The sequence below is a fragment of the Myxine glutinosa genome, chromosome 13, assembly GCF_964187855.1.
Source record: "Myxine glutinosa chromosome 13, kmMyxGlut1.1, whole genome shotgun sequence".
NCBI lineage: Eukaryota > Metazoa > Chordata > Myxini > Myxiniformes > Myxinidae > Myxine > Myxine glutinosa.
The window spans coordinates 25,871,995-25,888,398 of record NC_136273.1 but is presented as its reverse complement, the minus strand read 5'-3'; the positions used below and the strand labels follow the sequence as shown (position 1 = coordinate 25,888,398).

Genomic DNA, 16,404 nt, shown 5'->3' with positions numbered 1-16,404 from the left:
TGAAAAAAGTTTATTAAAAAATTAAAAACAAAAAAAATTAAGTAAAAAAAAATAATTGTAAAACATGAAAAAAAAAACCCCAAAAACATCCGTTTGGATAGTTTGGTCTTAAAGGCTCATTTGCAAGGCATGCAGGGCTTCCCGTCTGGCCTTTATACTGTGATAAGACATAGCTTGAAGATTATTTTGAGTAAATGGCTTATTTGCATCACCCAACATGCCATCAGCAAGTCAGATTGATTAACCAACACAGGAAGAAGGAAGTGAGCGAAAGGAAGAGGAAGAAAATAAGTAAATGTCATAAATGTCATAAATTAAATAAATAAAGTTAATTAAATTAATTTAATTTTAATTAAATAAAATTTCCCGAATTTTATTTATTTAATTAAATAAATAAACAAATTAATGACATATGAAATTAATTAAATCATTTAATTCAACAATTAATTATTAAAATCATTTAATATTAATTATTAAATTAATATTAATTAAATTAATTAAATTAAAATAAGTAAATAAATAAATTAAATGAAGTAAATAAATAAATTAAATAAGTAAATAAGTAAATAATAAAAATAAATAGAAAGGAGGAGGTAAGCAATGAAAGAGGAGGAAGAGGAAGAAAGTGGGTTGGAAAGAAGTGGGGGAGGGTTGGATAAGGGAAAATATGATGGAAACTCAGCTTTTGAAAGATTTTACGCACAAAAATGACAAAAACAATAGCAGTTCCAACTATAAAATAATGGAAGCAAGTGTGTGCATTAGAAAAGTAAAGATTGTCCATCATATATTTTAAGTCTTGATTCACCTGATGCAGGACCTGATGTAATCGCCCATCGATTAGTTCTTCATCTATGAGTCCCAGGGTAGCAGGCCTTTGCACAGCCGGCAAGACTAGTTCAGCAAAAAGGAGGACACCGCACACCACGTCGGCTGCCTCAGCTCCCAGAAATTTTCCTCCGGTCTCACAGCTCCCCTGTAGCACTCCACGTACCCGGCAGAGCAAACCAGCAAGACCTGGTGGGAAACTATAAGCCGCTGTGTACAGGGATTCTAAGATAGCATTGGCATACTCTGCAATACGAACTGCGGATTCATCGTCTGTATCTTCTTCACCTCGTTGTCCATAAAGGTCAATCTCAGAAGTCAGCAATTCCATCAAGGGCTCCTGCAGCACCACAGCTAGGTACAGCCGAACCGCAGTCAATCCATTGACAAACTTGCGAAAGAGTTGACAGAAAACCGAGGGGTTGTGGTCTTCACTTTCACTCGTCTCGTCCAGTTGAATTTCGAGTAAACGGCACGCGACTCTTAAAGCCATCGCTTCCCTATCCAAATGCTCTCCCTCCAATGTTGCCATCTTTTTACTTGCTATTACAGGTGAGCAACTCTTACTTGAGCAATTTTTTCTGCTTGGCATTTTGTGGATACCCATTGCCTGAGAAAATTCCTCATCAAATAGTGTACCAAGAACAACCAGCAAACCTTCTTCATCAGAATCTACTAGTCCAGAACCAAAAACTCCAGCATAGATGGCTTCGATGTGTTCATCGCAAGCTTCGTTTGGGGTTGCTGTGGATAACTGACGTCCTGCAGCTAAGCAAACAGCAATAAGTCCCGGTCTGGATCGTAGGCCTGAGAGAAGGTTGCCGTAAGCAGACATATGTGCGGGTAGTATGTGATGGATGTCCACAAAACGAGGAGGTGGTGGAGGAGGTGGAAAACGACAGGATCCTGGGGACAGGTTACTGAGGGTACAGATAAAAAAATGGAAGAGGTTAGTCTGCACAGTTTAGAGCTGAAGACCTCATCTTTGCATGATAAGTCAGTCTCTTTAGCATCAGTGCTCCTTGCAATGCAATAGCAAATAAAACACATGCAACGGAAACTTCAAAAAAGCAAACCATATAATTAGCCCGTCCCCTGCACAGCACAGCCTGCACCCAATTTGTAATCGTGTGTGTGTGTGTGTGTGTGTGTGTGTGTGTGTGTGTGTGTGTGTGTGTGTGTGTGTGTGTGTGTGTGTGTGTGTGTGTGCGTGTACAAGATATCTGGAAAAGTTATGAACGGATTTGGATGAAAGATGGTGGGATGATTGCACTTGGGATAACGAAGAATTGATTAGTTTTTGGTGAAGCTCAGGAAATTATTCCGGATCCAGGAAGTTCTTTGGGGAATTTCTTTGGGAATTCTTTTTTCTGTTTTCCTTTAAAAACCATTTTCTCTGCAATAATTGGACCGATTGAGAGCAAATTTTAACCATAGGAGTGACTCGGTCTGCAGAATATATGAATGGTAAATATGATGTCACAGGTCACGTGGTTCGGCCGCCATATTGTTTTGAGTGAAAAACACTAAAATCCAATTTTCTCCAAAACGCCTGAACAGATCGAGGCCAAACTTTGCAGGCAGAATTGCATACCCATGACGAACCAAAACGTCAGCGAGCATGACGTCATGCATCACATGGTTTATTTTTTTTATTTTTTTTTGTATACTGAATCGAGGCTCGTGAAAGAGCTAACATTTATTTCACAAACAAATCAACCAGACAAACAAAATATACAAAAAGAGGGAGCGGAGACAAGATGGGGAGAGAAGGGGAATCACACAACCACAACATTTGAGAGCAGGGAGAAGTGTGGGAGGGAGAGGGCTTGGGGGCAGGAGCCGTGGGAAGGGGAGGTGGGGGGGGGAGAGGTATAAAACACAAGGGGACCGAAATTAGCGGGGGTAGAAAAGATCAAGGTTTTGGATGGGGGAGGATAAGAGATGGTGGTGAACAGCTGTTTTAAAGACCTGGAGGGTGGAGTGGGATTGAAGAGAGTGAGGGAGTTTGTTCCAGAGGCGGGAGAAAAGAGGAATGAAGGAGTGAAGGTGAGCAGAAAGTCTTGATTTTGGCAGTTTAACGATAAGAGGGTTGCAGGCAGATCTTGTGCGACCTGTAGGAATATTTGGGGGACAGAGCCCAGAGAGGGCTGGGGGGGCAAGGCCAGAGAGGAGTCGGTAGAAGACGGAAAGACCACCAACCTGCCTGCGGTGAATGAGTGAAAGGCCCTTGGAGTTAGCTTCATCGCGGGAGATTCCAATGATTCTGAATGCTTTGGTTTCAACAGCGTGAAGATGGGCTAGGTGTGAGGCAGGAGCACCAGACCAGAGGGGAGAGCAGTATTCCATAGAGCTGCGGATGAAAGCCTTGTATGTGGTGAGGAGCTCAGGTGTGCCAAGGAAGGACTTCGCACGACGGAGGATGCCCAGTCGGCGACTGGCTTTGGAGGCCAGATTTGAAATGTGGTTTTCCCAGGAAAGATCATGGCAAATAGTGAGACCCAAAAGCTTGAGTGACAGAACTTCTTGGAGAGGATTATTCAGAAAGTGGATGGGAGGGTTTTCCAGTCGGTCTTTTCGGAGAGACATCGTAAGAGTGTGAGATTTATCAGGATTGAAAGACATGTTCCATTTGTTTGCCCAGTCTGTGATTTTGTCCAGGTCTGCAGAGAGTGAGGAGGCTGCAAACTGCCGATCTGAGGGATGAGGAATGGAGCGACAGAGAGTAGAGTCGTCAGCAAAGGAGAGGATTTTCAAGAGAGTCAGAGAGATCATTGATGAAGACCAGAAAAAGCACAGGGCCCAGAACACTACCTTGGGGAACTCCAGCCTGAACAGGAAGAGGAGATGAGAGAAACCCATTCAGGGCCACACGTTGACTACGACCAGAGAGGAGGTCCGCCAGCCATGCGTGGAGATTTCCATGGATACCAAAGGAGGAGAGTTTGGTGAGCAGAGCAGGGTGCCAGACCGTATCGAAGGCACGTGAAATGTCAAGGGAGACGACAGCTCTAATTTCCTGTTTGGCGTTGAGGACCTCCATCCATTGTTGAGAAAGCAGAAGCAGCATGTCCAGAGTAGAGTGACCAGGTCTGAAACCAAATTGATGATCGGAGATCAAGCCATTGGAGAAGAGGAAAGATTTCATATCTGAAGCAATGATGGATTCCAAGACTTTGCTGATAATTGGGAGAAGGCTGATTGGTCTGTAGTTGCTGGGATCTGTTTTTGCACCTTTTTTGTGCAAAGCGGTGATGTTGGCTGATTTCCAAGCGGATGGCAGATGACCTTGAGCAAAAGAGAGGGTGAAGAGAACAGAAAGAGGGAGTGAAAGAGCGGAAGCACATGATTTTAGGACCCGTGGGCTGATGCCGTCAGGACCAGTTGCAGAATCAGAGTCGAGGGTTGACAGAAACTTTTCCACCTTGTCAGGAGGAAAGGACACAGAGTCCAGGAGCAGCTGGGTACGACTGGGTACGGTGGGTACAGAGAGGGATGGGTTTGGGACACAAGATTTAGAGGCAAACACAGAGTTGAGGCATTCAGCTTTTTCACGTGCGGAGTCAGCCGTTAAGCCATTTGAGGTGAGGGAGGGGATGGAGGGGGAACAAACACCAGAAACAGATTTGACCAGACGCCACCAGGATTTGGAAGAGGGAGACAGATAAGAGAGTTCGGTCTTGAGAATGGTGAGATATTGTTTCCTGGCTCTCCTGAGGGTGGACACACACTTGTTTCGGGCTTTGTGAAAGGAAATGAGATTTCCTTCCATTGGATTTGCTTTCCAGGAGACAAAAGCAAGTTGTTTCAGGTCAACAGCCTCACCACAAGAATCCGTGTACCATGGACGGGAGAGGAAGGGTATGACAACTGAAGACGAGATGGGATAAATCTGTGCATGAGAGAGAGCAATTTACTTTGAAAGAATTCCCAGGATGAGTTGATGTCAGAGGCGGTAGAGATGGGAGACCAGTCCAGATGATTGATGGCTGCTTGAAGACCGTGCCAGTTGGCCTGAGTGAAATGCCAGACTCGTCGACGCTGAGGAGGCTCTCTGAGAATGGTCAGAGAGATGTCCACTTTGACAAGCACATGATCAGATGAGCCGATTGGAGCAGAAGAAGAGCAGCAGACATTTTCAGGGAAGTTTGTCATAACCAAATCCAGAAGAGAAGATGCTCCGTTGACTGAGATCCGGGTCGGGAAATTGACAGATTGTGTCAGTCCCAGTGAGTCGCAGAAGTCCTTTGCTGAAGAGCCATGACTGGTGAGAGAGGTACCCACACCCAGCCAACTGGCATGGTGACAATTGAAATCACCACATATGAGGAAGAGAGAGTTGGGATGGGTTGATAGAAGTTGGTCCATATTATCAGACAGCGAGATGTAGATGGAGTCATCGCTGTTTGGTGGACGGTACAACACACATATGAACAAAAGGTGGGAGCGAAGGGGAAGCTGTAGCCATAGGTATTCCTGGGGGTGAGGTGGAGAGAGGGCAGTGGAGGGCGAGTGAGGAAGAGAGTTTTTTTATAAAGATGGCAACCCCACCTCCAGGACGAGGCTCAGGTCTATCATACCGGAGGAGGGAGTAACCTGGGAGAGATACCAAGGCATCAGAGACATCATGAAGGAGGAAAGTTTCTGTTAAGCAGATCACATCTGGTTTGTCAGAAGCAACCTGTATGGAGAGATCAGTCAAGTTTGAGCGAAGGCCCCGGATGTTTGAGGTCCATACCGTTAATGAAGAGGAAGGGGGAGCATCGGGTCCAGAACAGGGGGGGGGGAGGGGTAGGGTAAGATGTGGAAGAGGAGGAAGAGGAGGAAGAGGTATGGAGAGCTGTTGAAGGTGTGTCAGAGATTTCAGAATAGCTTGGAGAAAGGGAAGAATGGGGCGGACAAAAGGTTTGATGGAGATTGGGTGAGGCACAGTGAGGTGTTATTTGAGGAGGGGGAAGAGCGAGGCAGAAGGTTGTGGGAGATGAAGGTGAAAGTTGGAAGGGGGAAGAAGCAGGGAGGATGCTTTGAGGAGGGGTGAGAGGGGAGTCTAGGAGGGGAGGAGCGAGGGAGAGTCTTGGAGGGGAGGGGTGTGGGGGGAGTTTAGGAGGGAGGGGAGGGAAGGGGCAAGGGGGGAGATTTGAAAGGGATGGGTGATGGGGAGGATTTGGAGGGGAGGGGTGAGATTGGATTTTGAAAAGTGTACGATTCATGGGAAACGAACATTTTTTGCAAAATGAGTTCGAGACCTTCGAGTCAAAAATACGTTTGAGGACACTGAAGGAGGGGTGCAGTTCTGGATAGTTTAGGGAATGTAGAAAGGAGGAACTGTAAGAGATGGTATTACATATATTTTTTGGAATGAATATATTTGGTGAGCAAGATGAAAGCATCCTTTTGTAGGAAAAGAAGAAAAGGGTGTTATAATATATGAGAGAAAATAGTTGTTCAGGGGAGAGATTATATATTTATAACCACGTGATCGCGTGATCGCGAACGAAGAACGAACGAACAAATAAGAACAACAAATAAACGAATAAGACCTGGGAAGGAAATATTTTTTGGGGTTTGTTTTTTTTTGAGTAGAGATATTAAACAAGGAGGTATGGGGTGAACGACTGGGACGAAACAGAGAACGAAAATAATTGCAGCGCATTCGACGAATCGCTGAGAGAAAAACAAAACCACAAGGTCAGAGACGGTACGGTAGCCAAGCCTACGAGTACTAGGCCGCAGAATACTCGATACGCATTAACCGACGATTGTGTATACATGTACGAAAAATTAGCACCGAAAATTTTCCAAAAGATACGCTGTAGGTACATACACCGAAAGATAGATACAGTCTTGACAAAAACACAATTGAGAAAGATCACTTAGCTTCGAAAGCGTGAGCGCATGGAACAGCTTCGAAAAGACGTGAGCTGAAACCATGGTTTCAGAGTTATGACGTTTTTAAGCACAAACATTTAAAACCGAGCTCCTCCCTCATTTGTGATCCAATCGAGGGCAAAACTTCACAAATCTGTTCAGAATATCAGTCTACTAAAATGCCCTTTTGGAATTTGTGATAGGTCACGTGGTTTGGCAGATGTCGATAATTAAACGCAAGTAATAAAACCATTTATGTCTCTTGAACCACTTCATTGATCGACGTGAAACTTCATACTGTAGTAGAAGTAATGAAGAGTAACAAGTGTGCAAAATTTGAAGATGATTGGATGTACGGTCTGGAAGCTGGAAGTTGTTATTGCGTGAAGAAGTCTTCGACTGTGGACGATTAATTATAATTTATCACATGTACAGACTTGCAGGCGTCGTTTGACACAATGTCCGGGGTTAATTTGAACCTCAAATAAAATTATAATTCCAGATTTGTCAATGGCTGAGGTATATTAACATACGAATAAAACAGATTTGGCAAAATTCGAACTTTTTTTTTAAAAGATCGAATATTCACCCAGGGTTGTGAGCGGCTGAAGAAGAAGAAACCTCGAATGGGCTTCCCAGACCAAAAAATAATTCTGGCTCTGCATTTTTCAGGTTTATTTATCTATATGTCTACATATCTGGGCAGTGTCTGTTCTCACTTAACGACTCCCTCAAACTTTTGTTTCCGTGGTTGTGAAGTGATTTTAATAACGTTGTGGTGGTTTTGAATCACGTGGTGGTGAGGTATTTTGAATTATGTGGTGGTGAGGTGTAAAATGACGTGGCGGTGAGGTGTTTTAATATCACATGGTGGTGAGGTGTTTCTAAATCACATGGTGGTGAGGTGTTTTGAATTTCGTGGCTGAGGTATTTATAATTACGTGGTGGTGAGGTATTTATAATTACGTGGTGGTGAGGTGTTTTTAATGAGGTGGTGGTGAGGTGTTTTGAATTAGTTGGTAATGAGGTGTTTTGAATTATGTGGTGGTGAGGTGTTTTGAATTACTTGGTGGTGAGGTGTTTTTAAATGACGTGGTGGTGAGGTGTTTTTAATTTCGTGGCTGTGAGGTGTCTTTATTACTTGTTTTATGGCTGTGAGGTGTTTTTATTACGTGTTTTATGGCTGTGAGGTGTTTTTAATTTTGTGGGGTTAGGTGTTTTTATTACGTGTTTTATGGCTGTGAGGTGTTTTTATTACGTGTTTTATGGCTGTGAGGTGTTTTTAATTTCGTGGTGGTGAGGTGTTTTTATTACGTGTTTTATGGCTGTGAGGTGTTTTTATTACGTGTTTTATGGCTGTGAGGTGTTTTTATTACGTGTTTTATGGCTGTGAGGTGTGTTTAATTTTGTGGTGGTGAGGTGTTTTTATTACGTGTTTTATGGCTGTGAGGTGTTTTTATTACGTGTTTTATGGCTGTGAGGTGTTTTTATTACGTGTTTTATGGCTGTGAGGTGTTTTTATTACGTGTTTTATGGCTGTGAGGTGTTTTTATTACGTGTTTTATGGCTGTGAGGTGTTTTTAATTTCGTGGTGGTGAGGTGTTTTTATTACGTGTTTTATGGCTGTGAGGTGTTTTTATTACGTGTTTTATGGCTGTGAGGTGTTTTTATTACGTGTTTTATGGCTGTGAGGTGTGTTTAATTTTGTGGTGGTGAGGTGTTTTTATTACGTGTTTTATGGCTGTGAGGTGTTTTTATTACGTGTTTTATGGCTGTGAGGTGTTTTTATTTTCGTGGTGGTGAGGTGTTTTTATTACGTGTTTTATGGCTGTGAGGTGTTTTTATTACGTGCTTGATGGCTGTGAGGTGTTTTCAATTTCGTGGTGGTGAGGTGTTTTTATTACGTGTTTTATGGTGGTGAGGTGTTTTGAATTACGTGGTGGTGCGGTGTTTTGAATTACTTGGTGGTGAGGTGTTTTGAATTACGTGGTGGTGCGGTGTTTTGAATTACGTGGTGGTGCGGTGTTTTGAATTACGTGGTGGTGAGGTGTTTTGAATTACGTGGTGGTGAGGTGTAATCGTCCCAAACTTCCAGTCTGCACCTACCCCTCCCCTATGTATGTGCTGAGGGGTTCTTTCTTGAAACAAGTACAAAAAGTTTTAATTAAAACAAAAGCCGCGTCGATGTTACACAATGCCTAGATGCAGCTGTGCCTATAACGTCGATGTTATAGGCACAGGACATTCCTATTGATTCGATTACTTGATGTTATTTTTGTGCAAAGTGAAAATATATCTCGGCAATTTCCCGTGTGTGGCGACGAATTTTTAATATATCTCGGCATTTTCCCGTCTGTTATTTCAAGCGGTGTATGACTGACCATGCCGCGATTTAAACAAAATATATATATCTCGGCATTTTCCCGTCTGTTATTTCAAGCGGTGTATGACTGACCATGCCGCGATTGAAAAAAAAAAATATCTCGGCAATTTCCCGTGTGTGGCGACACGTGAACGAAGCTATGCTCCTCTCTCCACATTATCGTGACGACGTATAAATTAAATATTTCATCGTGACGATTGTCATCAAATGGACGAATTTTTTTATATATCTCGGCATTTTCCCGTCTGTTATTTCGGGCGGTGTATGACTGACCATGCCGCGATTTAAAAATATATATATATATATATGTCAATGGACTTGAAGTTACAGGCCTTTGAGAATTCATTTCGTTCTATAAAGGGCAACTTTCATCGCATTTTCTTCCCGTTTTTTTTCAACCGAGTCTAAAACTATGTTGGCGACTGTGAAAAATGAAATGATATATCGAATTTGATTTGAAAGAAAACTGTGTGAGAGGAAGACACCACGGGCCTACAAAACAGGCCTCAAAGCTATGCGAGTTAATAAAATGGTGGATATTTGTTTATATGAAGGCTCTCCCAGAATGGGTGGAGCTATGGTTCCCAGAATGGGTGGAGCTTTGAGGTTTTGTCTTCTCTGCAAGAAGAAGAAGAAGAAGAAGAAGAAGAAGAAGACGTGGTAACAACAACAACAGCGGAGTGCACTCTATGAGCAGCGTCTGCGACGCGGCTAAAAAAAACATTCAACCTAAATCTTCAACCTAAATTGCCTATAAAAATGTAATATCACAAACACAACAAATACATTTGTGCAAAGTAATTGTTTGTATTATGATTGGTGAAAATCATGATAACACAGCAACTCAGGTACAGTCATTAGCCTCAGTTAAAATAAGCCCGTTCCTCAGTATCGCTCGCCTCACCAAGCTAGTATATATATATATATATATATATATATATATATATATATATATATATATATATATATATATATATATATATATATATATATATATATATATATATATATATATATATATATATATATGTGTGCAGTGTCTGTCTTGTGTTGTGTTGTGTTGTCTTGTGTTGTCACTGAACTACTCCCTCAAACTTTTGTGAAATCGTACTATTCCAACATGCCCCACGGTGGGAGTATGCGCTCTACTGAGTGGCGTTCTAGTTGTTGTTTTTTTTTACATCAAAAGGTCAAAGGTGAAGCCTGCGTAAAATCACCAATTTCACTCCATTGACCAGAAATTTAAAGAATTTGCATTATTGGGTCACTGAATTGGTTCACTAATCAAAAGGTAGGAGATGATTGTTTGTTTTTAGATCAAAAGGTCAAAGGTCTAGGTTGTGCAAAATCACCCATTTTTCACCCGATTAACCTGAAATTTAAAGAATTTACATGTCAGGTCACTGAATTGGTTCACTGATCAAAAGGCAGGAGTGGATTGTTTTTATTGGATCAAAAGGTCACACGTCAAGGTTGCATAAAACTGTCAATTTTCATCCGAATGACCTGAAATTTTAATAATTTGCATATTTGGTCACAGAATTGGTTCACCAATCAAAAACTGGAAGCTGATTTTTTTTTTTTAGATCCAAAGCTCAAAGTTCAAGGCTGCATAAAATCATCAATTTTCATTTTGGGTTTTTACCTCCACCACTGAAGGTGGATGGAGGTTATGTTTTCACCCCTGTCTGTCTGTTTGTTTGTCTGTCTGTCTGTCTATCTGCCTGTCTATGAACAAGATATGTCAAAAGGTTGTGGACGGATTTCAACGAAATTTGCAGAGAGGTAGTGTATGTAACAAGGACAAAATGATTAGACTTTGGTCAAGATCCGGATTCGCATCCGGCTAGTATAATTTTTAAGCGATTCTTCACTATTGAGAGATAGGGCCAAAAACGATATATAGCAGGATATCAAAAAGTTTTTTTAAACTAATTTGGACGAAACTTGGTGGAGAGGTTTTGTGTGTGACAAGGAAGAATTGGTTCAATTTTGGTGAAGATCCAGATCCAGATCCGGCTGGTAGAATTTTTCAAGTGATTCTTCACCATTGAGCGATAGGGCTAAAACTGTTACATCGCACGCTATCTCAAAAAGTTATGGACTGATTTGGACGGAACTTGGTGGACGAGTTGGTTCGCCGATTAGATTTTGGTTCAGGTCCGAATCCAGATCCGGCCTATGAGTGGGATACAAAACATAAACTGTTCAGCCTGGCGGAGGTGTGCTCTCTACTGAGTGCCGCTCTAGTTTTTACCTCCGCCACCAAAGGTGGATGGAGGTTATGTTTTCACCCCTGCCTGTTTGTTACTTGGCAATTCCCCCCCCCCCCCCCCCCCCCAAGTATGTTGATCACTCCGGTTTGTGTGTGTTTGTTTGTGTGTGTGTGTGTGTGTGTGTGTGTGTGTGTTTGTCTGTCCGCTCATTTATTCTTGTCTCTAGGTCACAATTTCAAACCGATCTTCACGAAACTTCACCAAATGGTAGCGTTCGTGGTCCGACAAAATCCGATGTATTTTTGATGTCAAAAGGTCAACATAGGCCAAAGGTGAACCACTTTTTTTCCTTATTTCTAAAATCCTCACCTTTCATTCTATTGACTTGAAATTTGAATAGGATTTACATATCGTCTAACTGAATTCAACCACCAACTATTTTTGAGATCAACATAGGTCACAAGGTCAACATACCCCAAAGGTCAACCGCTTTTTATAAAAATTTCTAAAATCCTCAATTCTCATCCGATTGACTTGAAATTTAAATACGATTTACACATCAGCGAACTGATTCAACTACCAACTATTTTTTTAGATCAGTGTAGGCCAAAAGGTCAACATAGGCCAAAGGTCAACCACATTTTAATCTAAAAACTAAAATCCTCAATTTTCATCCGATTGACTTGGAATTTGAATGGGATTTTCATAGCAAACTGAATTCAACCACCAACTCTTTTTGAGATCAACATAGGCCAAAAGGTCAGCATAGGCCAAAGGTCAACCACTTATAAAATTTCTAATATCCTCAATTTTCATCCGATTGACTTGAAATTTCAATAGGATTTTCATATCAGCTAAATGAATTCAACCACCAACTATTTTTGAGATCAGCATAGGCCAAAAGGTCAACAACAATTTCAAATTTCTAAAATCCTCAATTTTCATCTGATTGACTTGGAATTTGAATAGGATTTTCACATCAGCAAACTGAATTCAACCACCAACTACTTTTGAGATCAACATAGGCCAAAAGGTCAACATAGGCCAAAGGTCAACCACTTTTTTCGAATTTCTAAAATCGTCAATTTTCTTCCGATTGACTTGAAATTTGAAAAGGATTTTCATATCAGCTTACTGAAACCAACCACCAACTATTTTTGAGGTCAACATAGGCCAAAAGGTTAACATAGGCCAAATTTCTAAAATTGTCAATTTTCATCCGGTTAACTTAAACTTTGAAGACGATTTGCATATCAGGTCACTGAATTCAACCACTAATTATTTTTGAGGTCAAAAGGATGCTCCACTGAGTGCCATTCTACTTTGTTCTGTTTTGCCAAGTGTCACTCTATGAGTAATTTTTCATCTGTTTGTCTGTCTGTTTGTTTGTGAACAAAATATCTCAAAAGGTTATGGACGGATTTGGACGAAACTTGGCAGAGATGTAGCGTATGTCACAAGGACGAAATGATTAGATTTTGGTGAAGATCCGGATTCGGCTACTAGAATTTCTAAAGTGATTCTTCACCATTGGGAGATTGGGCCAAAAACGCTACATAGCAGGATATCTCAAAAAGTTATGGATGGATTTGGACGAAACTTGTTGGACATGTTGTGTGTGTGACAAGGAATATGGATTTTGGTGAAGATCTGAATATGGATTCCGATATGAGAATTATTTAATTTTTAAGTGATTCTTCACCATTGAGTGATATGGCCAATAGACAGGTCCATGCCAGGCAGAAATGGCGCCGTTTTCCAGTCAAGGTTTTCTCAGTGGATTTATATACTTTTGATCATACTCTGTCGAATAAGCTTGTGGGCCACCCTGAAATTTGCCTCAAATCCAAGATGGCGGCCAAAAATCCAAAATGGCCACCAGAATAGCTAAAATAGTATTTCTGAGAGTTGCTTTTACCCATAGATGATTTTTTTTCAACTGATTGTGGCCTATTATGATAAAGAAAGATAACTCAGTCATAACTCAGCCATAAAAATTAACAATCGGTGCTTTATTAACAAAATGGCCGCCGGGCAACTTCCGTATTACGGAAACTGCTATAACTTCAGTTCCGAGTGTGATATGATTATAATTTTGGTGTCCAGTCATATGTTTTTGGGGTCAAGGAATCCATATTTGTACTTTTTATTTCAGTGAAATATATATTACAATACATTTTGATTCAATTTCTTGGTTTCCATTTCAGATTCCTTGAATCCGGATGCAAAGAAATGATTCCATGAATGCGGACGCAAAGAAATGATTCCATGAATCCTGGCTTAGCAGATACAGTGAATCCTCATAAAATTACTACATAAAGACAAAACTTTTTTGGCACAGGAGAAAAGGGTTGCACAATGGCATCCACGCCGATTTTGAGTTTAGCAAGGGGCGACAAACCGTTGTGCTGCCTCTGTAATGAAACTATTAAGGACGTTGAGTCAGCTTATAATATGACTGAGGAGGGATTGCAGTCTATTCAAGAATTAGCGGGAAGATGGGTTAAAGTTGACAAGAGTCTGTGTACTCAGGCACCATATGCTGAATTTCAATCAGCTGCTGTGAGACTATCTAGTGCAGGCCATGATGTCAAGATTCATGAGAACTGTAGAATCACATTTCGGAACAGAATTGCCCGAAAGGAAGCCCAGTCTCGCAAACTTCCCGTTTCCAGTTCAGAGAATATTCATGAGTCGAATGAACCAGTTGCTGCTCCCGCGTATAGGATACGCAGGGGGTCACTTGAGAAAAAGCAAATCTGTTTCGTGTGCAACGTGGATACGAAAGATGACAGTAAACCGTACAATAGTGGTGGTCTTGGTAGATGCTCCGAGAAGAATGCTGTCAGTAAAGTAGAACGTTCAAAGGACATGAAAATCAAAGATGAAGGAGATAAGTTCCATGATGCAGCGAAGCGACTCGATGTTATTCTGAGTGGAGCATCATATGACATGTTTGCAGTTGATGTGTACTATCATAAAAGTTGTTATGACAATTTTACCTATGCATATGATAGAAAGTTGCTGTCAGCGGATGCAGCAGAGAAGGATAGATTAGCTACCGAGGTTATGGACAGCTTTTTCAAACTGTTTCACCGCATGGTAGTCAAGGATCAAAAGGCGTATTTCCTGAGAGAATTGATTGAGGACATAAAGGAGATCAGTGAAGACAATGAACTTGAGGACCCTCCGATTTCAAAAACCTGCATGTTGAAAAAACGACTGACTGAGAAATTTGGTGACGCCATCGACTTCCACTTGTTTGGGAACCGGCTAGTTGTCCATTCCACTGCGGTCAATCCGATATCGTATTCTGCGGCTACAATTGAAGGAAATGGCCTACGTGAATCTGATTTGACAATAGCATTTTCAAAGCTGATTCGTCGTAAACTTTCACAGAGGTATGATATCAAATGGCCCCTTGAACCAGATGAGCTGTTTGATCTACTCGATAGTCACAGACCTCTTCACTGTATCTTCAATGCCATTTCTTGGTCAATCAATCCCAGGAGATCTACAAACGCATTTGGGTATGCTACGGCTACAAGCAACGCTGAAGCGGAGAAAATTTCAGCTATAACTCAGAGCTGGGAAAAAATGGTCAAAGGTGAGCGATCACCATTAGGAACTGCTTTGAGTTTGACCATACATAGAATCACTGGTAGCAAAGAGGCAACTACTCTCTTGAATCGATGTGGCGTTGGAATACCATACACAGATGTCCGTGACTTGAACAATAATTGGGCAAAGTCCATCAGCATGGAGCACAAGAAGATGCTACCTCCAGGTTTCGTCAAGGGTCGAAGTGTACATATAACATTTGATAACTCAGATGGTAAACAGCAGACGCTGACGGGAGCCCAAACTACTCATCACACAACTGGTACAATATTCCAGGCTGTACATGCTGATGATACCGCCGCTGGCAACACTTCAAAACTTAAACAGTCCAATATCATTGAGCAAGAGGAGCCTGACTATGGAGCATCCAAAATCCCTAAGAAAAGAGCACCCCCTCCATCCTTTCCCGACTTCAATGATGACTACAGAGATTCACAAGTGTTACACGATGCTCTGGAACGGAATATTGCTTGGGTTCTCGTTGGTACTGTTGGTGACGACTGCCTAGAAGAATACTTTCCTGAGATTGATAAAGACGTGCTGGGACCTGTAGGTTCTTGGACTTCATTCATGAAAACTGTGACTGATTGCTCCACTACAAAGTGCAAGTTGGAGTATCTTCCTGTCGTTCCATTGCCCCCGGGAGACAATGTGATTAAATGGTACATGGACATGATAGTACAGATTGCTGAAGATCTTGAACTGGACTATATTTTTGCACATGCAGATGAGGCAATCAACAGCAAAATGTTGATCATTTCATGGCTATATCAGCATCAGGAGAGGTATGACAAAATAATACCACTCATGGGAGGATTCCATACCATTCTGGTGAACCTCAAGATTCTCTTCAAGAAGTATGGATGTCTTGGTTTGAAGGACTGGTGGGTAGATGCCGGAGCTATTGCCGATGGTTCTGTTGCTCAAGCATTTGAAGGACGTCACTACGCAAGAAGCATTCGTCTACACAAACAGTCATTTGAGGCCCTACTGAGGCACAGGATGAAATCACAAGATGTTGCTTCCATATTGGACGAGTATACGAGAGAAGTGGTCGCCAACCTCAGGTTCAATCCAAATAAGACAAGTCTTGAATCAGTTCTGCAGTTACCTATTTTCAAGGACATCTGTACCTCACTGATGCAATCAGCAGGAACTCAGGCCAAAATGATAGCAGAATATCTTAAGGACGTATCAGCAATGTTGTGCCTCATAGCAGCTGTAAGGGAGAAGAGCATTGAAACACACCTGGCAGCAGAGAGAACGCTTCTTCCAAAGTGCTTTGCTTTCGGGCACATCAACTATGCTAGGTACCTGACATTCCAACACGTCAATCTCCAAAATCTGAAGGTGAATCACAAAGATGCCTGGGATGATCTGTTGCAAAATGGATTCGGAGGGTCGATGACTGGCGAGCCCTTTTCTACGATCCATGGGGACTTGATCACTGAGACCACAATCAACAGAGAGGTTAAAGTCCGGGGTGGT

At 41.8% G+C, this 16,404-nt stretch overlaps 1 protein-coding gene across 3 annotated transcripts in view; it reads right to left on the bottom strand.

The window, feature by feature from the left end:
- LOC137438736 (GTPase-activating protein and VPS9 domain-containing protein 1) overlaps positions 1-16,404 on the bottom strand; it is a 154,243-nt gene that overhangs the window by 73,861 nt on the left and 63,978 nt on the right. For 2 of the 3 annotated variants that reach the window (XM_068134045.2, XM_068134043.2), the window contains exon 3: positions 809-1,748. The exons of the other annotated variant lie outside the window; for it this stretch is intronic. In XM_068134045.2, the coding sequence (XP_067990146.2) occupies positions 809-1,748 (940 nt within the window). The remainder of the gene's footprint in view (positions 1-808; positions 1,749-16,404) is intronic. 3 annotated transcript variants of the gene reach the window in all.